This window comes from Chiloscyllium punctatum, chromosome 19 (genome assembly GCF_047496795.1).
Source record: "Chiloscyllium punctatum isolate Juve2018m chromosome 19, sChiPun1.3, whole genome shotgun sequence".
Lineage (NCBI taxonomy): Eukaryota > Metazoa > Chordata > Chondrichthyes > Orectolobiformes > Hemiscylliidae > Chiloscyllium > Chiloscyllium punctatum.
The window spans coordinates 74341954-74368868 of NC_092757.1; the positions used below are offsets into that span (position 1 = coordinate 74341954).

Here is a 26915-nt window from a genome sequence, read left to right on the forward strand (position 1 = left end):
AATTGGATCTTTCTCTCTTCCTGGTTATAATTTGAGCAGCCTGCTCCTTTTGCAGATAGTGTTTCTTCAGAGGTACTGACTCTTTGTGAGGCACTGTCATAGCAGGGACCAGAGCATTATGGGTGAGAGATGTATTTTGAAATAGAGGCAGAAAGGGGAGAGGATAAGTCCTGGATGAATGAAATGTTGTCCTTAATGTAATGTGTGTGCAGTGAGGGCATGATTGTGCCCTGGGCTTGGAATTTGTGGGGGTGGGGAGGTGGGAAAAAAGGGGCAAGTCACATCTTTGTTCCAACAATGGGAATCTTTCTCAAACTCAGGCTGGGACCAGGATTAGTCGAGTAAAATGGATTAGAACACAATTGTTGGAATTTTCCATTGGCAAATGGCTCCCCATTCTGGGATCTGTGTAAAAATCTGCAAACTCATTTTCTGTCACAGTTGTTCTCTGTCACAAACCAGATTTCCATTGAACTCCGAAGTTTCACATCCAGTGTAAGTAATCCATTCAGCCCCTTCACCCTGCCTTGACATTTGATAAAATCGTGAGTGATCTGATCTGAGTGTGGTCTCAACTCCAATTACCTGCCTAATCTCCCAACAATCATCAACTCCCTATTACTTATAAAAAATGTGTCTAGTTTTGCAGATGGGAATTCCATGGACCCTCTGAGAGGAAAAAGAACTCCTTATCTCCATTTTAATGTAATAAACCTTGTTTTCAAGGCAGTGTTTCCTGACAAAGGGAGTAGAGAGATGTGGAGGAACGAGAAACATGGGGAGGGTGTGTGGGGGTGGAGGCAAGGAAGGGAATCAGAGGGGTAGAGTGAGGAGGGGGGGGGGCACCCCCTCTCCTGATCTCCCCCTCTTCTGAAAGTATCCTATAATCCGGCTTCTGACCCCCTCCTGCCATCTCTGGGCTCTCCTGTCTGCTGACCCCTCTCCACCTCTCCAAGGTTCTGACTCCCTAACCCCACCACCCAACCCCAGCCTCCTTCTGGGTCCTGGTCCCATCCCCAGAATCTGTGTAAGTGTGCATGTGGAATTTAAAATGGTGCATAACGTGTACACGCTAGTGTCACCTACACAGACCGTCTTCAAACTGCATCCCTTCAGCCTAATCCCTCTCATAAGAGGGAACATCCTTTCAGCTTTCATCTTGTTGATTTCCTTTAGTTGTTTTCATAGGATTTCTTAGAAACTGCCTGCAGTAGATGCAGGCCTAACTTTCTTCTTAAGGTAACCCCCTCAGCCCAAGAATCAGTCAGATCAATTGAGTCACACAAATAATAATCTGCACTCATGGCTGTGTCTGACCCTGTGAAGATGATTCCCACACCATGCCCCTTACCCTCCTTGCTGTCCCCATGTCTCTGCATCTTTGAAAGTCTTCAGTGCAGTTCTTCTGTTTTTGTTATGTTGAGGTATCCTCATTGTCTCTGAAGTGCCTTAAAAACACTTGCTTCGCCCAGCGGGGCTGCCAAACAAGCCATGAAAGATTTTACTTTTAAAGTGGTCATTTTGAGGGCTACTTTTGATCTTTGTGTATTATATTTTCATTTTCCAGGACTGTATTTTAATTTTCACTATCACCTTTATGAGGTGATGCATTCATCTCTTTTTGGGGCAAAGTGCAAGTCCTGTCGAGGTCTGTGGGTTTATTTTGGTTGCAAGGATCAACGAGCTTTCTTCATCTTACCAAACACATCTCATTCCTGATGAAGGGCTCCTGCCCTAAATGTAGATTTTCCTGTCCTCGGATGCTGCCTGACCTGCTGTGCTTTTCTAGCACCACTCTAATCTTGACTCTGATCTCCAGCATCTGCAGTCCTCACTTTTGCCGAGTTGAGTCATCATATTAATAGCCATTTATGCCCTCATGGCGAGTAGTGCATTCGATTTCCACCTCATATTACCACACGCCATTTTTAGTGCAACTTTCCCCTGAGCAGAAGCCCTCCATAAGACCAGCATCCTTTGTGTCTGTGCTATCCTCCCAAGTCTGTTGTGTCCCAGGAGTGCTGCCACATGGAGGCTATGATGTTTGGCTGTGGAAAGAATGGAGAGATGGTGGAAATGGGGAGGCTGGCACTATGCTTCCCTAAGAGAAACCTGGAGGTGCTTGTGGATGGAGGAGGGGAGTCTTCTTCCTGGAGGGTTGGCAGAGAAGGTCACACCACCAGAAGTGGACAAATTGTCACTTCCAGTGTCTGGGTCAATGTCGGGTGATTTGTCCTGATTAATTGCTCTACTCAGATGTTGTAGCATTAGACACAATCAAGTGGCTTTGCTTAAAGGTATTTAAGAGACAACCATATTGCTGCAGGTCTGGAGTCACATGTATGTCAAGCCGGTTGAGGACGATAGTCTACTTTCCCAAAATGAACAAGATGGATTTTTACTGCAACTGACAGTGGTTATATAGTCCCCATTAGATTCGGTTTTTTTTTAAATTCCAGATTTATTAATTGATTTGAAGTTTCACTATCAGCTGAGGTGTGATTTGAACCCTCGTCCCCTGAACAACAGCCTGGGACTTTGGATTACTAGAGCAATGACAAGGCCACTTCCATGAAGAGGACAATGTCAACTATCATGAATCTGCATGTCATTTTGCCACTTACCCACTCTTTCTGGCCGACTTGTAAACTGAGTCAGCTGTTTACATCACACATTGTTCAAATAACACCACTAAATGTAGTTCTCTATTGCCTGTACCTCTACTCAATTCATTTCCTCAGACATGCAGCCAAGTAGGGTTAGTGCAACAGAAAAAAAGTTCATTTGGCAAATCAACAAACACCTAGTAGAAATGGAATAAACATAAATAGACTGGTTTGGCATTTGTGGAGAGAAAACAGAATTAACATTTTGAGTCCTGTGACCCTTCATCAGACCCTACATTCTGACAAAGGGTCGCTGGACTCGTAACTTTAATTGTTTTTCTCTCTACAGATGCTGCCAGACCTGTTGAGTTTCTCTAGTGATTTCTGCTTTTGGTTGTTTTCAGATCTGTAGCATCTGCAATTCTTTGTTTTATTTTAATAAAAGTGCAAGATTGGCTGGAATCCTATCACAACCTAGGAAGTCCTGCGACAGAGGGCAAGGGGATTTGGCCAGTAACGTCCAATTAAGAGAGATCCTCCAGGACCACCATTTAATTGATGACAATAGCCCATGTCTATGAACTACCTGTGATTTGTCAGCCTTCGGCAATACCACAGAGAGTAATGGCCATTACTGGGGCTGCTCAGGAAAGCACCTTCAAAGTAAGGATGTTTTTTTCAGCGTGGCGGGGGGCGGGGGGGGGGGGGGGGGGTGTTAGGCAGACCTTGCAGATTGATGGGGTGAACCTTTCAGGAAAGTTGGGCCCTGGTTCTCTCTGAATATCTCACACCTTGGCCTCCCCAGGAGTCTACTGGAAAATACCATGTTTCTGGCAGACTCCTCATGTGGCAGAACCCATCACAATTCAGGGTGGGGGTATGAACTGGTCATTAGTAGAACAATTAATTGGCTTAACTCTGATTTCTCTCCACAGATGCTGCCAGACCTGCTGAGCTTTTTCAGCAATTTCTGTTTTTGTTTTTGTTTCTGATTTACAACATTCGTAATTCTTTCAGTTTTTAGTCCAACTCCAACCAGCAGATGGCAGCACCATTGACGTTTCACCACTTGAAATACTTTGAGATGATAGTGAACCTTAGGGCTACTCTCCCTGAATCTTCCATGTTATTGAGGCCTCATGCCTCTCAGCCCATTCCTAGAGAGCAGAAAGAATTCAGCCCCTTGTCAATCAAATCATAACCAGAGTTGATCAAAAAGGTACTTTGCCGCATTTTCAGAAAAAATGTTTATTGCAGATGGGATACTCTTTTATAAAAAGAAGAAATGTTTGCAGTGTTTGTGTTTTTTTATCAGATGTGTGTCAAAGTGGGCTAACACATACAATTTATTTATGAGGGAGAGTGAGCTAGTTGCATTTTTGTTCTGTTTACGTCCAAGAAATATATAATTATGTCTCTAGTAATGCTTGGTGGCAATCATTGATCCTCCTCTTATCAATGTGAATTGTGTAAACTGTTCTACCTGGCAAAGAATTACATTGACACCATGGTCAATTCAATACCAGATTGACACATTCCCGACTGCTCACATGTCTGGGGTAATGGATTCTCATTTCAATAAATTTGAAGAAGAGAAAGAGGTTAGGAGTCAGACCTCAAGTCATCATCTGAACATTGATTTGTAGGGATGTTATCAGAAATTATTCTATAAACGAAATAAACTCTAATTTTCAAAGCCATGGGATAATCAAGGACGGCAGCATAGGTTTATTAAAGGTAAATTCTTTCTTTGATGAGATAACAGAGACGGTTGATGTAAGTTAATGCAGGAGATACTCTAAGTGCGGACTTTTAAAAACTATTTGATGAAGTGCTTCTCAGGAATCTTTATAAAATGATCAAACCCTCAGAAAATTAAGAGAAATATAATTGGTTCAATAGCAAGAAGCAAAGGATGATGATGGTGGATGGATGCTTTTCGGATGGGTAGATGTTCATTGGCCTGGGAACATCACTGATCCATTGTTGGTCCATTTGAGTCCACTGCTATTTGCAATGTTAATGACACTTGATACAGGGAGCAGCATTTTAAAGCTTGCAGATGGTACAAATCTTTGTCAAGAAATAGATTAAAAAGATGATGGATTTAAGCCACAGGATGACAATAGATATGATGATTAAATGAGGAAAATCATCACTGACATATGAAGTAATGCATTTTGTCTGACTTAATTGGAAAGACTGTAAATTATAATTGTTACAATGTGAGAAGCAGAGATGAGTAGCAAAACCTTGTTGCTCATATACACAGAATTTTAAAGGAGGCGCGGCAAATTGTCAAAGTTAAAAGTCGTATGAGGTATTTCAATTTATAAATAGAGGAATAGAATTTAATAGCATTGCTAAAACTTCTTTAGTCACTGGTTAGGCTTCAGTTGGAGTATTGTGGACAAATCTGGACATAACCTTTTAGGAAAGGCCTAAAGGGACAACCAGGGATTAAATAACTCAGTTTAAGAAGATGTTGAACAGTTAGGACTGTTTTCCTTGGAAGAGAGAAGGTGTCATAGACATAAGAGATTTGATCAAATAAATTGGAAAAGTTCAATCCCTCACTGGTGAGTGGGTGAGTACAAGAGGGAAAACATTCAAGAACATTAAAACAAGTTGACAGGGGAGTTGAGGAGAAATTTATTGTCTTGGAGAGTTGTTGGAATCAAGAATCAAGCTGGGCCTCAATGGCAGTGGAAATTGAACGCACCTCCAGTTTGAAAAATGGGTTGGGTGTTGGGCAGGTACTTAAAAGTACTTAGACAAAAAGCAGGAATGTGGACCTCGCTATGACTATTCTTCAAAGAGCCATGGTGGGCTAAGTAATCTTCTTCTGTGCTATCAGTTTCTACAATTTTATAATAATTGAAATATATTATACTTTTCAGGTTCTTTTTCATGTTATGACAGTATTTACAAAATAATCACAGATAAACTTTTTCTGGATAAAACAACATCACAGTCCTTAACTCAGGCTCAATATGAGAATAGCAAGGTACTGTAAAGTCATTTCAATAATTAATATAAACTGGTATCACGTCTTCAGTTCTGTGGTGTCAAAGCAAGTGGAGCATTACACGGACAGTGGGCTATCGGATGAAGTCAAGTAAACATAATCGTTTTCATGACTCTTTATTGCATCATTTCTTTTTGTACTAGCATAATTTCTACTGACAATAGATAAATAATTTTATTTTCCATGGTAATTATTACGGTGTCTGCCTTAGATCCTAAATTCTGGATTGCAATTCAGCAAGTGCAAAAGGGACCCTTCTGAACAAAGCCAATTCTACCGATCCCAAAAAAATCGTGTAATGCACCAGGGAGATCGATAAAAATGTTTTATTACCACAACTTTACATTTTAAAACATTTTACAATTTAAAACAAGTGAATAAATACAAGGTAAAAGGCTCAATAGTTTGGATTATTTTTATCTACTGGAATGGCATTCTTTAACATTGAAGAATAATTACTATGTGACTGTATCTACAATACACACAGAAATGTACAGGTACACTTATTACTTAACTTGAATTCACTCAACAAGCAATTGACATTTCATTGACACACTTAAGTGCGGTTAAGTCTTTATTCCTATTTTGTTTGGAGAGAAAAGTTGTCTTGAAGAACAGATTGCAGCAGAGTCATTTGTGGAATTGACTTCAGAAAGGAAAGCAGATTTCAAAAGGTCGTTAGGAACAGAAGGGCAAGAGGTGCTGAGAAATTGTCTAGAAGGCAAGAGGGCATTTCTGTTGAGAAGAGCATCCACCTTTAAATTGTAACCTCATATTCACGTGCCTCCTGAAAATGAAACAACATACAGTAGATCATAGTGGTGTTTTCATGACAAATGTACTCTCAACAGTAATGATAGGTTTTATTAATGAAAGCATTGAATGCTGTATTGATTAGCACAAGCATGCCATCTCCTCTCCCCACTATCTCTGATTGCCAGACCATTCTCCTGCAGAGATCTCCATGGCAACAATCAACAATGCGTTGCGAACATAATTGTACACCTGTGAATAAAGATTGTGCATTTAAAAAATATTCATCTCATTACTAGATTGACAGATCCTTGGATGGAACAAATAATTTAACACAGAAAAGGTTCAATGGACTGCTAAAAAGGACTGAACTGTAAAATTATATGATGTTCACACGCACACTCTCACAAGGAAGCTTCATATGCAGCTATTTTGGCTTCCAAACCATTGGAAAACCTCCAGATTTCAGAAGTTTATAGCTTTCAAACATCCAAAACAACACATTTGCATACCCTGCATGTCCACTATAGTGCCAATTCGAAAATCTGCATTACTCAACCAGGAAGTGGAGGGTGTGAGTGTGAGGCAGGGGAGTGATAGTTAAACAGGCAATAGCTCTTGGATCTACAGTAGACTCAGGAAAAAAAAACTTATTGCACAACCTAGCTGCACATTTAGATGAATACTTTAAAAGTTACTTTGTTTGTGGCAGCCTACAGCCACACTGATAAAGTCACCTGTTAGACTGTGTTCAGATTTTGTTTTTCTGAGCTTAACTAGCTTTAGAGTCACCCTACTTCCAGGATTCTTCAGTATTTAGCTCTTTATTTACATGTAGGGCTAAAGACTGTTTCAGGCTTAAACCTTGGGCTTCAACTATTTGATGCTTTCAATATAACAGGCACCACACTGATAATGACTTGTGTGCCCTGACTCCTATATTGAAGGTTTAGGTACCTGTTCAATTCTGGAAAATAGGATGCAACATCAATGAACGTATCGGTCAGTGTGTGTACTCCTTAACCACATTTATATTGCAAATGACATTTCAGCGCCAAACATCCATTGTTTGTGATGGAAGTACAATTGTTACATCATCATATTGTTAAAACAAAACAGGCAAAACACATGGTGTGTATGGTGTTTGCCCTGATTGCCACTGCTGGCACTTCATGGTATCTGCCAGCTACATTGATGTGGCACAGATGAGAGGTTGCTCGAGGTAGTTTGCTGCCAACAATTCTTCTTTCTCTCTACAATGTGGGGACTTATCCAAGATAGACTGCATTTGAGATACTGCACAGACATTTGGTCCTTACCTCAGGAAAGATATTACCATAGAGGGAATGCAACTAAGGATCATTAAACTTATTGAAAAATGTGTTGCTGGAAAAGCGCAGCAGGTCAGGCAGCATCCAAGGAGCAAGAGAATCGACGTTTTGGGCATAAGCCCTTCTTCAGGAATGAGGAAGGTGTGCCAAGCAGGCTAAGATAAAAGGTAGGGAGGAGGGACTTGGGGGAGGGGCGTTGGGAATGCGATAGGTGGAAGGAGGTTAAGGGGAGACCTGCTGCACTTTTCCAGCAACACATTTTTCAGCTCTGATCTCCAGCATCTGTAGTCCTCACTTTCTCCATCATTAAACTTGTTCCCAAGGTGGCAGATCTGTCCTGTGAAGAGAGATTGGGCAGATTGGGACGATATTCTCTCGAAGTTTGAAGAGTGAGAGATGAACTCTTTCAAATTTTACAAAATACTTAAGGTTACAGACAAGGTAGGATGTTTCCCCTGGTTGGGAGGTCCAGAGACAAGGAGCACAGTTTAATTATGCACAATTTAAAAAGGATGCCACTTAGGTCTGAGATGAGGAGAAATTATTTTTACTCTGGTGAAATATTGAAATTCTCTGCCACAGAGAGCTGTAGAAGCTTAGTCTTTGAGTATGTTTAAGGTGGAGGTTGATAGATTTCTGATTACCAATGGCATACCATGTGATGCATATGGAGCGTTCACTCAGTCATGATCATATTGAATGCATGAGAAGGCTTGACAGCAGGCTGATACTTGTCTCCTGTTTTTATGTTTCTCTCAGTGGGACAGGATATACTGCTGTAGGATTTTCACAGAAGTGGCTGTTGTCCCAATTAACAAGGTAGTTTTTGCATAAAGACAATAAATATAACAACATTACAATCCAGTCATAATTACTTGGAGTCTTTGGATCTGTAGAGAATATATTTGCTCCCAGTTCAGATTTTTGTATAACTCATTGTCTCTAACCGTATGTGGTTGACATTGGTAATTGATGATGGAATGGAACTAATGTAAATTTGACATTAGCTCATTCAGAAGCATTACCTTATGCAACAAAGTAGGGAAACGTTGTGTTTGCATGTGTTTTTTTGATACACATGAAACCTTAAGGACCATAGTTAACTTGTATACATTTCTTACTAGCTATGCCCATGTTTGTAGTCATCTTGTTTCTGGGTCAAAGGATTCCAGTTTCAACTCCCAGAGACTTCAGCATACATTGTGCACTGATAATGCACTGCTGAGGGAGTGCTGCACCCTCAAACATGCTGTCTTTTACATAAGTTGTTAAACCAGGACCCAAATTGCCCTCTTAGCTATATGTACAATATTCAGTTAGAGCATTTCAAAGGAAAAACAGGAAATTTATTGCAGATGACCTGCCTAATATTTATTACATTATTACCTTTGGTAAAACACACTATCTGGTTGTTATGTTGTTGTTTGTGGGAATTTGCTGCATACACACTGCTGCTGTTTCTCCTTCCTTATCTCGGTGGCTATCCTTCTGTTATGAACCAGAATAAAGCCCCTCAAAAATATATAATGAAGATAGTCTAGACCCCAAGTGTAAGGTGTTGCATTTCAGATGCAACTGGATTGGTCAAACTACTCAACTTTAAGCAAGACAGACTTAATCTTTACTCTGCATTTAAAATACTGACAATAAAAATAAAAGAATTGGCTTAACTGTAACACTAGCAAAATGCGAACCAAAATAATAGTTATATTAACTACTACCATTTAACTGTTCCAACATAGTAATATCCCATAAATACACCGTTGGCAAAGGCTAATTCAATAAAATCAATTGTGTCACATGCAATTCTAGCAACAGGAAGAGAACCCCAATTTTAGTTGTAACAGAGGAATAAAAGCTTCCATATCAAGTTTAAAGACCACACCAACTGCAGAAAGCTAAAACTAAAAATCCTGGTACTGTCGGAGCTTGGCCCCACCCATTCAGGCTGCTTGTATTGTTTCAACTTTTAAAAAACCTCACAGCCTCTCAAGCTGTTTACTTCATTGGCTTTGAGCAGACTCTTTGGTACCTTTATCGCAAACTTTCTTCATAAATAAAACTAGGAGAAAATATACCTCTTAAAGCTATTGTATTGTCAGACTTCCAAAGTCCTTAATTGACTGTAAAGTGTCTTGGGACACCTTGTGGCTGTGAAAGGCACAATAGAAATGCAAGTCTTTCTTTTACTCTTCATTCTATGCTTGTTTCTTTATTCATCATGGAATAGGGTGTTGTTAGCTTGGCAAGCATTTTATTGCCCATCCCAAAATGACCTTGAGACATTAGTGGTGATTTGCTTTCTTGAACTGTTGATTCTCTCGTGTTGAGATGGATATTGCCTGGCACTTGTGTGGCATGAATGTTACTTGTCACTTATCAGCTCAAGTTTGATAGAGACTGTCTGTAAACAGCTGAAAATGTGTTGCTGGAAAAGCGCAGCAGGTCAGGCAGCATCCAAGGAACAGGAGAATCGACGTTTCGGGCATAAGTCTGTAAGCAAACAAGATACTTCCCAGACACTCAGCAGCCCTGATGGCTACATGACCATGCTCATTAAACACCTCAGAAGGATTCTGTTACTCTCTGTGAATCTTACTGAGTTTCTGATGGAAATAATTTTGACTGAACAGACTGCTACCATCGTTCGATAAATAATGTAAACTAATGCTGTTCAGATACATTATAACAGATTTGTGGGTACCATTTTCAGACACAGGTTCAAACAACATAGCAGACAAATCTTAGCTTCTGAGGCTTTTACATTCCGAAGATGATTCCAGGACAGCCACTAATCAAATGCATGTTAGAATGTTGCATGTTTATTGAATGATTTACTGTATTCACAAATCTCACTATTTATTTGTGTCATAAAGTACCTAATAAGGACTCTAAAAATTACACTTGTAAAGTATGGTGCATAGCTTATAAAACATCTTCAGTAAAGTTGTGCTTGCAAAACGTTCAGAGAGCAGCAAAATAAAACAGTCATTCAGTGTGTTTTAAGTTTGTTGTTGCTCTAAAGACCAACTGGCAAAGTTTCAGGACCACAATTTTAAAAATCACTTGTTTTTCATCCAGCGTTGTAACTAAAACTAAGTTTGGAAAAATGGAATAGCTTAAGATAGTTAGCTTGAAAGACTTGAAAGGCACAGTCAAAAAAGCAAAGGGACTGTTTGTGTTCGGGCAGAATTCAGCCAGACATTCCTGTTTGTTTTAATCCGCTCGACCATGACATGATGTGCGTAAGAGGTAGTACGCTCCCAAAAGTGGGAAAGGCCAGAGATGAGACTGGAGCTCCATGCCTAATGAAAGAGAGTAGGATGAAATAGAAAAAAGGCACTTATGAGAATTATCAGGTTGATAATGCAGCTGAGAATCAGTTTGAATATAGGAAGTTCAGAGGGAAATTAGAACGAAACATAAGGAAAGAGAAGGCCATTTGGTCAAAAAGAAGTCAAATTAGATACATTTTGTTGAAACTTTTTGTTTTGTACTAATCAGGAATATTTTGCAGGAATACTGATTCAAGAGGAAACCAACATTTAAAGCATGATAGTGCTGATTGGTTGTCAAATACACTCTGATTGGTAGAGCCAGTGCTATAGAGAATGCATCAAATGGTACTGATGAACAGTTAATAGACAGACTTTGTCACAACTTTAAAACAGACACAGGAGTCAGGGAATTGCCCTGAAAAATGAAAAGAGAATGGCTGTCACCTATTTTATTGAGTTGAAATAGATGCAGATCATGTAAGTCTACTTTCTGTCTGCAAAGTAGACAGGGTCCTGTGTGTTAATATATGTACTTCCCAGTATATACAAATGCACCACACACCAAACTAGGCTGACAATCCTAAATTGTCAACAAAATTCATCTCACATCCAAATGCTGTCCAATAGATGAATCGGAGGCTGGTTGTCTATGGTCAGTACCTTACTTGTTGTGAACAGCAAAAGGGACATGCTGTTTGATATGAAACACCAGTCTTTGGTATGGTCAGTCTCCATGCTTGCCATTACACCAAAATCTGAAATTCACATTACACATTGCATCATAGAATTCTTACAGTGTGGAAGCAGGTCATTTGGGCCATTGAGTCCACATTGACACTCCAAAGAGCAACCCACCCAGATCCATCGCCCTAGCCGATCCCTGTAATTTGCATTTCCCATGGCTAATCCACTTGGGCACTACAGGGCAATTTAGCATGGTAATTCCACCTAACCTGCACATCTCTGGACTGTGGGAGGAACCACAGCACCTGGAGGAAACCCACACAGACACGGAGAGAATGTGGAAACTCCACACAGACGGTTGCCAGAGGCTGGAATTAAACTGAGGTCTCTGGCGCTGTGAGGTAGCAGTGATAGTCAGAATTCCTTTCTGGCTTGACAGCATCCTGTCAGTGCAACCAGGTGCATTACTACTGCTTAGCAGTAACATGAAAGAGCTACCCTCACCTGATGCTCAGTCTTTACCTCCTGGAGTAACATGCAGTGGAGCAGGCACTTTGCAGGGCCTTGACACTTTTCATAAGGTTAGTGATATAGAACTCCAACAAAATGTGTATCTTTTCAGCAATACCCAAAGAGAAACCCAATGATAAATGAGATTGGCAGCTTACATAAAATAGATCTCAAAATGTCTTGACAAATAGTAAAATGGTAGCAAAGAGAAGGATGGGGCTGATTAAGGACCGAAATGGGATTTACGAATGGAGGTGGAGGTCATCGATGGCTGAGAGACCACATGTGGACCATGGTGTCAAAGTTCAGACAATCAGGTGAGACATCCAGTGAGGAGCTTCTCAATGCCACTACCACAAAAACCACATTTTGAAATTAAACGTTAAATTCCTGCTATGAATGGAGAGAAGCCTATTTGCTTGCATTATTATGTAACCGTGCCTCAGTGAGATGTAGTTTCCCATTCTTCCAAACACCATCAAAAACCATTGTTGTGGTTCTGTTCGCCGAGCTGGGAATTTGTGTTGCAGACATTTCGTCCCCTGTCTAGGTGACATCCTCAGTGCTTGGGAGCCTCCTGTGAAGCACTTCTGTGATCTTTCCTCCGGCATTTGTAGTGATTTGAATCTGCCGCTTCCGGTTGTCAGTTCCAGCTGTCCGTTGCAGTGGTCGGTACATTGGCTCCAGGTCGATGTGCTTATTGATTGAATCTGTGGATGAGTGCCATGCTGAGAATGCTGAGAATGCCGGATAGAAGTTCCATTCTTGATCACCCAGCATCAACATCTCAGGACATATCTGTGGGCAGTGACTGTACACTTGACACATCCACGGACCTCACCATCCAACACAAACCGGTCTCACCACATCATCAGAGCACATCTCTGATCCACTTATTGGATGCCTCTGAATTTCAAAGTTGCACTTTAGATCACACTGGTATCTTTGCAAGCTGGGAGAAAGTAAGGTCTGCAGATGCAGGAGAGTCAGAGTCAGAAAGTATGACACTGGAAAAGCACAGCAGGTCAGGCTCTATCTGAGGAGCAGGAGAGTCACTGTTTTGAGCATAAGCCCTGGGACCGGCATCTGTTTTGTGGTGTCAATCAGGCTGTATCTTAGGGGTGCTCGCTCTCTCTCTTTTAGCACTCAGTCACTTTGTGTCTACACTAATATTCACAGCATCTCTGTCTTTTCTTTAAGTCTTTGCCCTATCATCTGTCCCTTAAGACAAACAGCTTTTCTGTCTTGCATGCTGCTTGATGTAGACACAAAGCCAGACAGTTGTCATGTTTCCCAGCAGTTATTAGTCACTGGATGGACATGTTCCTGTACAGCACCGTGTGTTGTCAATCTCACAGCTACTGCATATACCAGCATGTTCCATTCCAAAGGCATGGGATGTATGATAACCAAATAGCCATGTATAAAAACAAAAGCCAAGTCAAGTGTGGCTGCCATCAGTCAGTGGGTCCTGGCACAGTCAATCAGGGACATTAGATCAGAGTGGTGCTGGAAACGCACAGCAGGTCAGGCAGCATCCGAGGAGCAGGAAAATTGACGTTTCGGGCAAAAGCCCTTCATCAGATTCCTGATGAAGGGCTTTTGCCCGTAGTGTTGATTTTCCTGCTCCTCGGATGCTGCCTGACCTGCTGTGTTTTTCCAGCACCACTCTGATCTAAACTCTGGTTTCCAGCATCTGCAGTCCTCACTTGTGCCCAATCAGGGACATTGTCCACTGTCATGTCAGGAGCTTAGGGTAGGTGAGTTGTCAGTTTGAGGCAGTCTGGTCTAATAGTCCATTTCACTGCAGTCCAGGGAGTGGGCCACAGTCGGTCAGTGGGTCCACTGCAAACAGTTAAAGGATTCAAGGATCACCAGTCAACAAGCTGCACAGAGATCAATCAAAGTTATGGTTAATCATCATTCAGTATTAGGGACTGGGAAGCAGACTGGGATACAGAGTGGACAAGGATGGTGAAAGGGGCAATACAACATATAAGATAGGGGAGATTAGAGTGCATGGGAGGACAGTGGGACTGAGGAAGGGGATGATATTGGCAATCACCGCCATTGTGGTTACCATAACCTTGTTCCCATTATCGAAGTATCTAAGCCATACATTGTAAAAGTTGAACTCCCAACACAGACACCTCCAGGATCCCAGTTGTTACATTCTGTCAATCAGGAAAAGATCCATTTGTGCAAACTCTGCTTTCTGCCAGCCAGACAATTCTCTATCCATGCTAATATGTAACCCCTGTATCAGGAACTCCAGGGTTGCAAACAACAGTTCACATGGCACCTTGTCAAATGCCAACCGGAGATCCAAGTACAGCACTGTTTTACCCACTGTGAATGTTACCACTTCAAAGAATTCAAAGAAATTGGTTGCAAAGACACTGGGATGGTTGCAGAGAAGGTTTATGGGAAACATCCAAGACTGAGGGATTTCAGTTTTATGGATAAATTGGCGAAGCTGGGACTGTTCTTCTGAAGGACTGAAGGTCGAAAGGAAATTTAGTAAAAATGTTTATAATCATGAGAAATCTAAGTGAAGCAGCTAGGGAGAAGTTGTCCTCATTGGTGGAAGGGTTGAGAAAGAGACAACACCGATTTAAGGTGACTGGCAAAAAAACCCAAAGGCTATAGGAGACAAAACATTTTTATGTAATGTGCACTTCAGATTTGTTATTTACTTTTGAGAGTGGTAGAGACAGATTCAATCAAGAGGGAATCTGAAGAGAAAATATTTGCACACTGACAGGAAAATGGCAGGGCAGCAGGACGAACTGCATTGTTCCTACACAAAGCCAGCATAGTTACAAACAGCCAAATGGTCTCCTTCTGTAATGAAAACAGAAAGTACTGGAAAAACTCAGCAGTCTGGCAGTTTTTGTGGAGAGAGAAACAAAGTCAAGGTTTTGAGTCTGATATGACCCTTCTTTGTAAATCGGTAGCTGAGGTAGATTTAATCTGCAGCAAGGTGGATTAACCATAGGAAATGCAGGGATAGGGTGTGTCTGGGTGGGATACTTTTCAGAGGGTCAGTGTGGATTCGATGGGCCAAATGACTGCTTCCATACCGTAGAGATTCTACGATTCAATGATTCTAACTGCATGTTCCGAAGAAGAATTATATCAGAGTTGAAATGTTAATTCTGTATCTATCCCCACAGGTCCTACCAGACCTGCTGAGTTTCTCCAACACTCTCTGTTTTTCCTTCAGATGCCCATCTGTGACTGTACTTTGCTTTTATTTGATCTTATTCTGAGTTGTGACCATTTTTAAATTTCAATCTGAAGTAGACAATATGTGTCAAAAACATCTACATTCTTCCCTGTACTCAAGGACAGCCACAAGATTGTTCATGTCAGTTGCTGGATCTAAAAATGATACAATAGCTGGATGATCTATCACCAGAAGGAGTGTATCTGAATGTGTCACAGAATCAAAGTGCATATCATAATTTAGTGCTTTCAGTGTATTGTGTGACAAGAATGCACATTTGGAATTTGAATGAGGTCTATTCATCCAAATTGTAACTTGTGCGATTTTTTATCCATTGAAAAGAATGGATGCAAAAATGTCCAGGTCACAAAATTGATTGTGCAAAGAACTGTGTTAATAGACAATAGACAATATGAGCAAGAGTAGGCCATTCGGCCCTTCGAGCTAGCACTACCATTCATTATGATCATGGCTAATCATCCACAAACAGTATCCTGTTCGTGCTTTATCCCCATAACCCTTGATTCCACTACTTTTAAGAGCTATATCCATCTCTTTCTTGAAAGTATCTAGAATCTTGGTCTCCACTGCCTTCTGGGGCAAAGCATTCCATATACAGAGGAACCTCAATTATCTGAATACCAATTATCTGAAAATCAGATTATCCGAAGGAGATCTCGAGGTCCCGATAGAAACATTACATCAAAACGTGTTTCCAGCAGTGATCGCGTCTTTTGTTTATGATGATTAAACAGGCACCGTCTCCAAATGACTGACCTCCTGCTCTCTCTCCCCACACTTTCCCTGAAGTTCTACGGAGGGGTGTACCCTAACCCCCTCCCCCCTCTTCCCCAGATAATGTCTTGAACATTGTCATGTACAGGGCAGAAATGGAACCTGTCAAAAAGTTGCGGTTAAAAGTTTTGTGTGGCTGTGTGTGTGTGTGTGTGTGTGTGTGTGTGTGTGTGTGTGTGTGTGTGTGTGTGTGTGTGTGTGTACACGCGCGATGTTTGGAGACTTACCCCACAAAGGCAGCTGCAACAGCAGCAGCAGTCATGTTGTTGGTGTACAGTCTGGCTGCCCTGGAGAGGGGGTGGGGGTGATAGGGACCCACAGGGGAGGGTAGGCAGGGAGCAGTGTTGGGTGGTGTTGGACAGGGTTGGGGTGCAGGGGACAGGGTTGGGGGCAGTATTGGATGGGGTTCTGGGGTGGGGGTAGGTGGGAGTGCAGTGTTGGGGGCGGGGGCGGGATTGGACGGGGTTGGGGGCAGGGGCAGGAAGGGAGTGGGGTTGCACAGGGTTCTGGGCCAGGTGGGGTGTGGTGTTGGGGGTGGGGGCTCGCGCGCTTTGTGCTTGGAGTTGGGGGGGACAGGGTTGGATGGTAGGGGCAGGCAGTGGGCGGGGTTGGACAATGTTCTGGGATGGGCAGGGTGCAGTGTTGGGGGCGGGGGCTTGCACGCTTTGTGCTGGGGGGAGGCTGGGGCTCACGTGCTGTGTGCTGTTTCTAGTCTCCTGAATGGGCAGCAGAATTTAAAAACTCCGAGCCCCAGAGGAAGGGCATTAACCGAATAATCGATTATCTGAACGAAATAGTGCCCGCCCATCTCGTTCAAATGTTCGAGATTCCCCTGTACCTGTATCCACTCTCTGGGTGAAGAGTCAAATTCTCTATTTGTAAATCTCAGTGATCACAGTGCTCACTTGTACAAGACATCACATTTCTGCAGTGTTCCTCATGTACAAAAAGATATTTCAAAGTAACTAATGCTAAGTGGGCATAAATAATATTTGCTGAGGTGAGAAAGAGGAACAGCAAAAGATCCAATAATGTAATCAACCAAAAAAAGTTTTGAAATAAAACAGTAAATCCTGAATGCTCACATCAGGCCTGGCAACACCTGAGAGAAAAATAGTTAGTATTTCAACTTGATTTGCTTTTAGCTTTTCTCATCCAAAGTACTGCCCAACATGCAGAACATCACCAGTCTTTTCTGCTTTCATTTCAGTTTTCTAAAATCTGCAGCTGTTTGCTTTTATTTGAGAAAGATATTTTTGAAAGTGCAAGTTACAAATGCAATGGAAAGAGGTGGTAAGCCACAATCGTGGGCATAATGATTGACGAAGCAATCATCCATAGTGGAGCAAAAGGACTGCAGATCAAAGGTGTAGATAATATTTCACACACCATGATTAATAGTTAACTTAAAATCAGCATGTACACTGCCACAGGCAACAAAATGTTTGGAATTCACAGTGTTTGATGCCATTTATAAATGTGGTCCTCAGAACTGCAAGTTATTAGGACAGAGGCATACGAATCAGGATATGTCTTATATTGGACATTTTCATACAGGGAGCTAACAAGCGCTATTGCTTGGTTGTTAACATTAGGACCTCCAGTTATATTGTTTTACCCTTAACTAAGCATTGACATTGATTTCTAAATGTGGCTGGATTGTCAATAATGTAACGTACATCTTAGAGCTTTGTTTAGTTTTGTCATTTTGATTTCTAAATATGGCTGCACATCTTTTACTTTTTTTGCTTCAGCAATCGAAAACATTCAGACATTGAGCAACTTAAAGCTGAGGGGTGGACTGAATATCCTGGAGAGAAATTTTTCCAAAATGTTGACCAGAAAGAACTATGTTAGGGAGATTTGCCAGACCAAATGGACATAAATATTCAGTGAACATAAGTCTTCGGAATGTTACAGTTCTTTCCTAAATGGTTGTCTGGAGTTAAATTTTGATTGTGGTTTTTAAGGCAAACAGGTGAGGAGAAAAATTGCTTTCAAATGCCAAATTTGGTCACCTGATTGCAGGGCACACAAATTTAAGAATCCATTTTTTTCCCCATCTTCTCCATGTGCTGTTGTGAGTTTTTAAAGTAGGTATAATCCAGGAGCAGAAATTCAAGGTTTGAAGTAAATCAGTTTTCCAATTAACCTAACTCCACAGGGAACCTTTCTTCATAAGTGGTAAAACAGAGAATGTAGTTTGAGATTTCTCTGAGAGAAATGGAAGTAGAAATGCAATTTCTACACCTTGTCCACAGCATGTTGTCTTTGAATTTGATCTTTTCCTTTCCTTTATAGATAGCAGAGTTCTTCAGTGAGATTCCATTAGTAGTTCCTGATGATTATCTCCATAATGGTTCAATATAAACGTTCAAACAATTTGCAGAACTTTTTCCCCAATATTTTATCAAACCATTGAATTTGAAATTGTCTTACTGTATAAATCTTCAATTCTAAGACTTTATTGACTAGCTTTACAGGAAGGCTTTGTGGAGAAAGACTTTTATTGCTGTGTTTGGAGGCATGATATTTCTACTAGTCACTGAATCTGTTAGTTGGGGTCATAAGTTGAAAATAACTACAAAAAAGGAGAGATTTAATGTTTTTGCTTTAACACAATGGGCTGTTATTTCAAGCAATATCCTTTCAGAAACAATTGAGGTGGGATCTGTAGTGATTGTAACGAGGTCAGCCATGTGGATCTCATAGAATATGAGTTCCCCCTGATGGAGCTGTTAGCCTCAGCTGACAGATAAGATCAGGAGTGTTGTAAGCATTGCCCTTATCAGGCTTTACTTGGTAATGGTTCAATGGTCACATGGGTGTTTTTTCACGTGTGTAAATGTTGAATAAAGTTCTTGCGCACTGCTGCCTCACAGCGCCAGAGACGCGGGTTCAATTCCCATCTCGGGCGACTGACTGTGTGGAGTTTGCACGTTCTCCCCGTGTCTGCGTGGGTTTCCTCCGGGTGTTCCGGTTTCCTCCCACAGTCCAAAGATGTGCAGGGCAGGTGAATTGGCCATGCTAAATTTCCCGTAGTGTTAGGTAAGGGGTAAATGTAAGGGTATGGGTGGGTTGCGCTTTGGCGGGTCGGTGTGGACTTGTTGGGCCGAAGGGCCTGTTTCCACACTGTAATCTAATTTAATCTAATCTAATAGATGTATCAGACCAAAAGAGAAAATGCTGGAAAATCTCAGCAGGTCTGGCAGCATCTGTAAGGAGAGAAAAGAGCTGAAATTTCAAGTCTAACTGACCCTTTGTCAAAGCTGATGTATCAGACATTCTGTTCACTCTGAGAGCTGGCTCTGAGGGAGTTGGATCAGTGTCAAGGGCTCTCCATGTGTAAATAAAGGGTGACTTGATGATGGGATACTGGCCTCTGTGGAGTTATTTAAGGACCATTATAATTTTAAAACATCAATGGGGTAAAAGAAAAGAAAACCTGATGGTATAGCAAAAAGCAGGTGAATGGAATTAAGAGATTACTTCTTTCAGTGAACAGGTGTGAGCTGAATTGACTTGCGTCGCATGATAAAGTTGAAGGATTCTAGGCCAATGATCTATGTAAAGCAAGATATGCGAGACAGTCTCAGTAGAATCAGTTTGGGAATTCTAAGTAGGTCAGAAAGTAAAGGAGGGAAGACTCACTAGTTTGGGTTTTCAGGAAATAATGGACACAGTCTGTGACAACTCCTGTGAGACCCATGCGGAGTCACTAATGAATCTCCTCATGGGACTCACTGGGTTCCCTCAGTAACAGACAATGGCATGCCCAGCTGGAACTCATTGCCTAAGCCCTTTTTATTAGATTATTACATCAATTTGATTTATTGAAAATAGGTTAAAAAAAAAACCCATTCATGTGTTCTTATGTCGCAGTGATAGCTTCCTAACTTTGAGTTGGGTATCCTTGGTTCAAGTCCCACCTTCTCCAGAGGTACACAATAACATCCCTGAGCAGGTTGCTCAGAAAATAGGTTAAAAACAAAGCAGACCTTGGGGTCATGCCTGCCCTTTTTCCTGGGATACGTTTATGCCCAGGTGCTGTTGGTGAGGAGCATGTGGTGTCCATTGATGCCTTTAGTGTGAGGTGGGGTGTTTTTCCAACTCCATTTTGATTTAGTCCCTTCCCATTCTCCCTGCCACCCCCTTCACTTTTGATCATTAGCATCACCCATAATGCGCTTTGCTTGTGCACCTCAAACCAGCTGCATGGGTGATGGTAGTCAAAAGGAAAAGAAATGCAAAGAATGTCATGGTGATATTGATGGTGGGAAAGTCACTCAGTTGTGCATGGAGCAATTCTGGGAAGAAAAGATAAAAAAAGAGAGGTCCTGACAGTGGGCTGTGAAAGGGATCATATCTGCTGACTGTCTGCCCCTTTTCAGCAGTGATGTTTGTGCCCGGGTGTCCCTGGAGAAGAAGTGTGCAGTGTCCAGGAATGCACTCAATGCCTTTAAAGAGAGGTGGACACTGAAGAGGATACAGTTCTTTATTTCTCCTTCCAACTGCATTTTGATTTTGTCCCTTCTTTCCCTCCCTACCTTCTCCTCACTTTTGGTGGTTTACATTGCCCAAAGTGGGCTTTGCATGTAAATATTTATTTGGCTATATGGATGCTTTATTGATGGTGGTTAGTGTTTAAAAAGTATAAAGCAAGTCAGATGGCTTTTGTGGCATAGTCATCCGTACATCTGGACTAGGTGACCCAAGTTCAAGTTCTACCTGTTCCAGAGGTGTGTAATAACAGCTCTGAAGAGGCTGCTTCAAAATGTCTAAAAACAGTCCCAGGAGAGCCACTGTGGCACAGTGGTAGTATCCCCACCTCTGGGTTATGGAGGCCTGGGCTCAAATCCCACCTCAAATTTGGAGGTGTATAATAAAATCTCTGAACAATATGATTAGAAATACATCAAAAAAGCAGACCCGGAATTTAATTCCTTCCCCCTCCATCACTTGGATGGTTTGCATTGCCTATAATGGGATTTGCATGTAAATTTCTAATTGGCTACATGGGTGATTTACTGGTGGTGATTAATAGTCAAGGACAAAAGAAAACTCATGGTGATTTGGTGATGGGAAAGCCATTCAGTTGTGTGTAAGAACACTTCTGGATATAAAAGAAATTGAAATAAAGCAGACCCAGGGATGAACCATCTGTACCAGGCTGTGACTAGCCCATGTCCACCATGAGTAGTGGCTCTGTTTTAAATGATATTCCTTTCCAGTCAGGCTTTCTGTCAGATCCATCGACATCAAGCCGGTGTTCTTCTCTGACCACTGCCTCCTGCTGGCCGACTGTCACCTACATGACGAATAGTGGGCAGGCAAGGGAACGTGGAAACTGAACACTAAGCTGTTGACCCCGGGAAACATCGAAGAGCTCAAGAGGGATTACGCAGGTTGGAGAACCGTGAAGCCCCTCTTTGAGTCTCCAGCGGACTGGTGGGAAACGGTAAAAGGGAACATCAAGAGGTTCTTTATCCTCAAAGGTGTCCAGGAGGCGAGAGAGAGGCGGGGAAAACTGTCCCAGCTCCAGGAAAGTATGCAGAACCTGCTCCTGCTGCAGACGATGGGGGTCGATGTCACGGAGGACCTCAAGGAGGTGAAGGGTCAGCAAGCCTCGCTCTTTGCCTCGGAGGCCTCCACGATAATCTTCTGGTCCAGGGTTCGCTCGGTGGAGCAGGACGAGACGTGCTCACGTTTCTTCTTCCAGAAGGTGCACAAAGAGAGCTCCGTGCTCAGCAGCCTGAAGAAAGAAGATGGCTCGGTAACGTCATCTCAGGCTGACGTCATGAGGATCAGCAAATCCTTCTACGCCAGCCTGTATGACTCGAAGCCAACCGACAGCGCGGCCTCCCAGTCGTTCCTGTCCTCTATCACGGAGGTCCTAGATGACGGAACACGAGAGAGGCTGGACCAGCCGCTATCTCTGGATGAACTGACCAAGGCCCTCGAGTCCTTCGAAAAGAATAAAACTCCCAGAAGCGACGGCTTACCGGTCGAGGTTTATTCCGCTCTTTGGGACTTGATCGGCCAGGACCTGCTGGAGGTGTATGTCAGTATGCTTCGGGCAGATACCATGAGTGAATCCATGAGGAAAGGCATCATCACCCTCGTCTACAGGCGGAAGGGGGAGAGGGAGGAAATTAGAAATTGGAGACCGATCTCACTGTTAAATGCAGACTACAAAATCTTGTCAAAGGTCATCGCCAACCGGGTCAGGTCTGCTCTGGGATCGGTGATCCACCCGGACCAAACCTGTGCTGTACCGGGCAGGAAGATCTCTGAGAGTCTCGCACTCCTCAGGGATACGATCGCCTACGTGCAGGACAGGGGGGTGGACACCTGCCTCATCAGCCTGGACCAGGAGAAAGCCTTTGACAGGATATCGCATACATATATGAGGGATGTCCTCTCCAAAATGGGCTTTGGGGAGGGAATCGGAAATTGGATCAGACTGCTCTACACCAACATTGTCAGTGCAGTCTCAATCAATGGGTGGGAATCAGATAGCTTCCCTGTAAGATCTGGAGTCAGGCAGGGATGCCCCCTCTCACCCGCCTTGTTTGTGTGTTGCATAGAGCCATTTGCCGAATCCATCAGGAAGGATGCGAGCCTGAGAGGGGTGACTATTCCTGGCAGCGGGGGCCTGCAGGTTAAGGCCTCCCTGTACATGGATGACGTCGCTGTTTTCTGCTCGGATCTGCTGTCCGTGCACAGACTCGTGTGCATCTGCGACCAGTTCGAACGGGCCTCGGGGGCCAAGGTAAACCGAGGCAAGAGCGAGGCCATGCTCTTCGGGAACTGGGCCGACCAATCCTCTATCCCCTTCACCGTCAGGACTGACCACCTGAAGGTGCTGGGTATTTGGTTCGGGGGGGCTGGGGCGTGCGCCAAGACCTGGGAGGAGCGGATCAGGAAGATGAGACAGAAACTAGGCAGATGGGGGCAACGGTCGCTCTCCATCGCGGGAAAAAACCTGGTCATCAGGTGTGAGGTACTCTCAGTATTGCTATATGTGGCACAGGTCCGGCCTATCCCCAGGACCTGTGCCGCCGCAGTCACCCGGGCCATCTTCCAATTCATTTGGAGATCAAAGATGGACCGGGTCCGAAGAGACTCTATGTACAAAGACCGGTGCAATGGGGGAAAAAACACGCCCAATGCCACCCTCACCCTGATGGCCACCTTTGTGTGTGGCTGCATCAAGCTGTGCGTGGATCCCCGGTACGCAAACACCAAGTGTCACTATGTACTGAGGTTCTACCTGTCCCCGGTGTTGCGAAGGATGGGCCTGGCCTCGCTGCCGCGGAACGCTCCGAGTAGTTGGACCGTTCCGTATCACCTGTCCTTCGTGGAGAAATTTATGAGGAAAAACACCTTTGACCACAAGTCCATCAGGAAGTGGTCAGCACGTAGCGTCCTTGAGGACCTTCGGGAAAAGGAGAGGGCGGATCCTGTCGAGCGGTTCCCTGAGCAGACTGTCAAAGCCATTTGGCAGAATGCCTCATCGCCAGAACTTTCCAACAAGCACCAAGACGTGGCTTGGCTGGTGGTGAGAAGGGCTCTGCCTGTGAGATCCTTTATGCACACCCGGACTCTCTGCCGCACCGCACGCTGCCCTCGAAGTGGCTGCGGGGGGGACGAGACTGTCACACACCTCCTTCTGGAATGTGCCTATGCAGAGGAAGTCTGGAGAGGAATGCAGTGGTGCTTGTCGAGGTTCGTCCCGAGCAGCGCCGTGACGCGGGACTCCGTGCTCTACGGCCTGTTCCCCGGGACTCACACCGAGACGAACATTAACTGCGCCTGGAGGATCATCAACTCGGTGAAGGACGCTCTCTGGGCGGTCCGAAACCTGTTGATCTTCCAGCTGAAGGAGTTGACCCCGACCGAGTGTTGCAGACTGGCACATTCCAAGGTCCAAGACTACGTGCTGAGGGACGCGCTGAAGCTTGGGGCAGCTGCCGCCAAGGCGCGGTGGGGAAAGACCACCGTGTAAGATCGGCCTGCCTAAAGAAGAACAGGGGGCCCATGCGGACGTTTTTTTGGGCTCTGCTGATGCCTCAGCCAAATAGATGTATATGTACAAGATTGAAAAATGCACAGGATTGTAAAGGCCAAGGATAAATTCGAATCTGTGTTTGTAAATATGGACATATGTATGGCATGATCAAATGTACAGACCATCAAATCATTTTATGAATAAAGTATATTTTTGAAATTAAAAAAAAAAGTTTCTGTTCTTATGGTTCCCTGAGCAGACTGTCAAAGCCATTTGGCAGAATGCCTCATCGCCAGAACTTTCCAACAAGCACCAAGACGTGGCTTGGCTGGTGGTGAGAAGGGCACTGCCTGTGAGATCCTTTATGCACGCCCGGACTCTCTGCCGCACCGCACGCTGCCCTCGAAGTGGCTGCGGGGGGGACGAGACTGTTACACACCTCCTTCTGGAATGTGCCTATGCAGAGGAAGTCTGGAGAGGAATGCAGTGGTGCTTGTCGAGGTTCGTCCCGAGCAGCGCCGTGACGCGGGACTCCGTGCTCTACGGCCTGTTCCCCGGGACTCACACCGAGACAAACATTAACTGCGCCTGGAGGATCATCATCTCGGTGAAGGACGCTCTCTGGGCGGTCCGAAACCTGTTGATCTTCCAGCTGAAGGAGTTGACCCCGACCGAGTGTTGCAGACTGGCACATTCCAAGGTCCAAGACTATGTGTTGAGGGACGCGCTGAAGCTTGGGGCAGCTGCCGCCAAGGCGCGGTGGGGAAAGACCACCGTGTAAGATCGGCCTGCCTAAAGAAGAACAGGGGGCCCATGCGGATGTTTTTTTGGGCTCTGCTGATGCCTCAGCCAAATATATGTATATGTACAAGATTGAAAAATGCACAGGATTGTAAATGACAAGGATAAATTCGAATCTGTTTGTAAATGTGGACATATGTATGGCATGATCAAATGTACAGACCATCAAATCAATTTATGAATAAAGTATATTTTTGAAATAAAAAAAATCAAGCCGGTGTTCTTCTCTGACCACTGCCTCCTGCTGGCCGACTGTCACCTACAAGACGAATAGTGGGCAGGCAAGGGAACGTGGAAACTGAACACTAAGCTGTTGACCCCGGGAAACATCGAAGAGCTCAAGAGGGATTACGCAGGTTGGAGAACCGTGAAGCCCCTCTTTGAGTCTCCAGCGGACTGGTGGGAAACGGTAAAAGGGAACATCAAGAGGTTCTTTATCCTCAAAGGTGTCCAGGAGGCGAGAGAGAGGCGGGGAAAACTGTCCCAGCTCCAGGAAAGTATGCAGAACCTGCTCCTGCTGCAGACGATGGGGGTCGATGTCACGGAGGACCTCAAGGAGGTGAAGGGTCAGCAAGCCTCGCTCTTTGCCTCGGAGGCCTCCACGATAATCTTCTGGTCCAGGGTTCGCTCGGTGGAGCAGGACGAGACGTGCTCACGTTTCTTCTTCCAGAAGGTGCACAAAGAGAGCTCCGTGCTCAGCAGCCTGAAGAAAGAAGATGGCTCGGTAACGTCATCTCAGGCTGACGTCATGAGGATCAGCAAATCCTTCTACGCCAGCCTGTATGACTCGAAGCCAACCGACAGCGCGGCCTCCCAGTCGTTCCTGTCCTCTATCACGGAGGTCCTAGATGACGGAACACGAGAGAGGCTGGACCAGCCGCTATCTCTGGATGAACTGACCAAGGCCCTCGAGTCCTTCGAAAAGAATAAAACTCCCAGAAGCGACGGCTTACCGGTCGAGGTTTATTCCGCTCTTTGGGACTTGATCGGCCAGGACCTGCTGGAGGTGTATGTCAGTATGCTTCGGGCAGGTACCATGAGTGAATCCATGAGGAAAGGCATCATCACCCTCGTCTACAGGCGGAAGGGGGAGAGGGAGGAAATTAGAAATTGGAGACCGATCTCACTGTTAAATGCAGACTACAAAATCTTGTCAAAGGTCATCGCCAACCGGGTCAGGTCTGCTCTGGGATCGGTGATCCACCCGGACCAAACCTGTGCTGTACCGGGCAGGAAGATCTCTGAGAGTCCCGCACTCCTCAGGGATACGATCGCCTACGTGCAGGACAGGGGGGTGGACACCTGCCTCATCAGCCTGGATATCGCATACATATATGAGGGATGTCCTCTCCAAAATGGGCTTTGGGGAGGGAATCGGAAATTGGATCAGACTGCTCTACACCAACATTGTCAGTGCAGTCTCAATCAATGGGTGGGAATCAGATAGCTTCCCTGTAAGATCTGGAGTCAGGCAGGGATGCCCCCTCTCACCCGCCTTGTTTGTGTGTTGCATAGAGCCATTTGCCGAATCCATCAGGAAGGATGCGAGCCTGAGAGGGGTGACTATTCCTGGCAGCGGGGGCCTGCAGGTTAAGGCCTCCCTGTACATGGATGACGTCGCTGTTTTCTGCTCGGATCCACTGTCCGTGCACAGACTCATGTGCATCTGTGACCAGTTCGAACGGGCCTTGGGGGCCAAGGTAAACCGAGGCAAGAGCGAGGTCATGCTCTTCGGGAACTGGGCCGACCAATCCTCTATCCCCTTCATCGTCAGGACTGACCACCTGAAGGTGCTGGGTATTTGGTTTGGAGGGGCTGGGGCATGCGCCAAGACCTGGGAGGAGCGGATCAGGAAGATGAGACAGAAACTAGGCAGATGGGGGCAACGG

At 44.2% G+C, this 26915-nt stretch overlaps 1 protein-coding gene across 2 annotated transcripts in view; it reads right to left on the minus strand.

Moving 5' to 3' along the window:
* Window positions 1-3846: 3846 nt before the first annotated feature.
* sez6b (seizure related 6 homolog b) overlaps window positions 3847-26915 on the minus strand; it is a 904580-nt gene continuing 881511 nt past the window's right edge. For both annotated transcript variants that reach the window (XM_072589689.1, XM_072589687.1), the window contains one exon: window positions 3847-6421. In XM_072589689.1, the coding sequence (XP_072445790.1) occupies window positions 6349-6421 (73 nt within the window). In that variant the 3' untranslated portion in view covers window positions 3847-6348. The remainder of the gene's footprint in view (window positions 6422-26915) is intronic.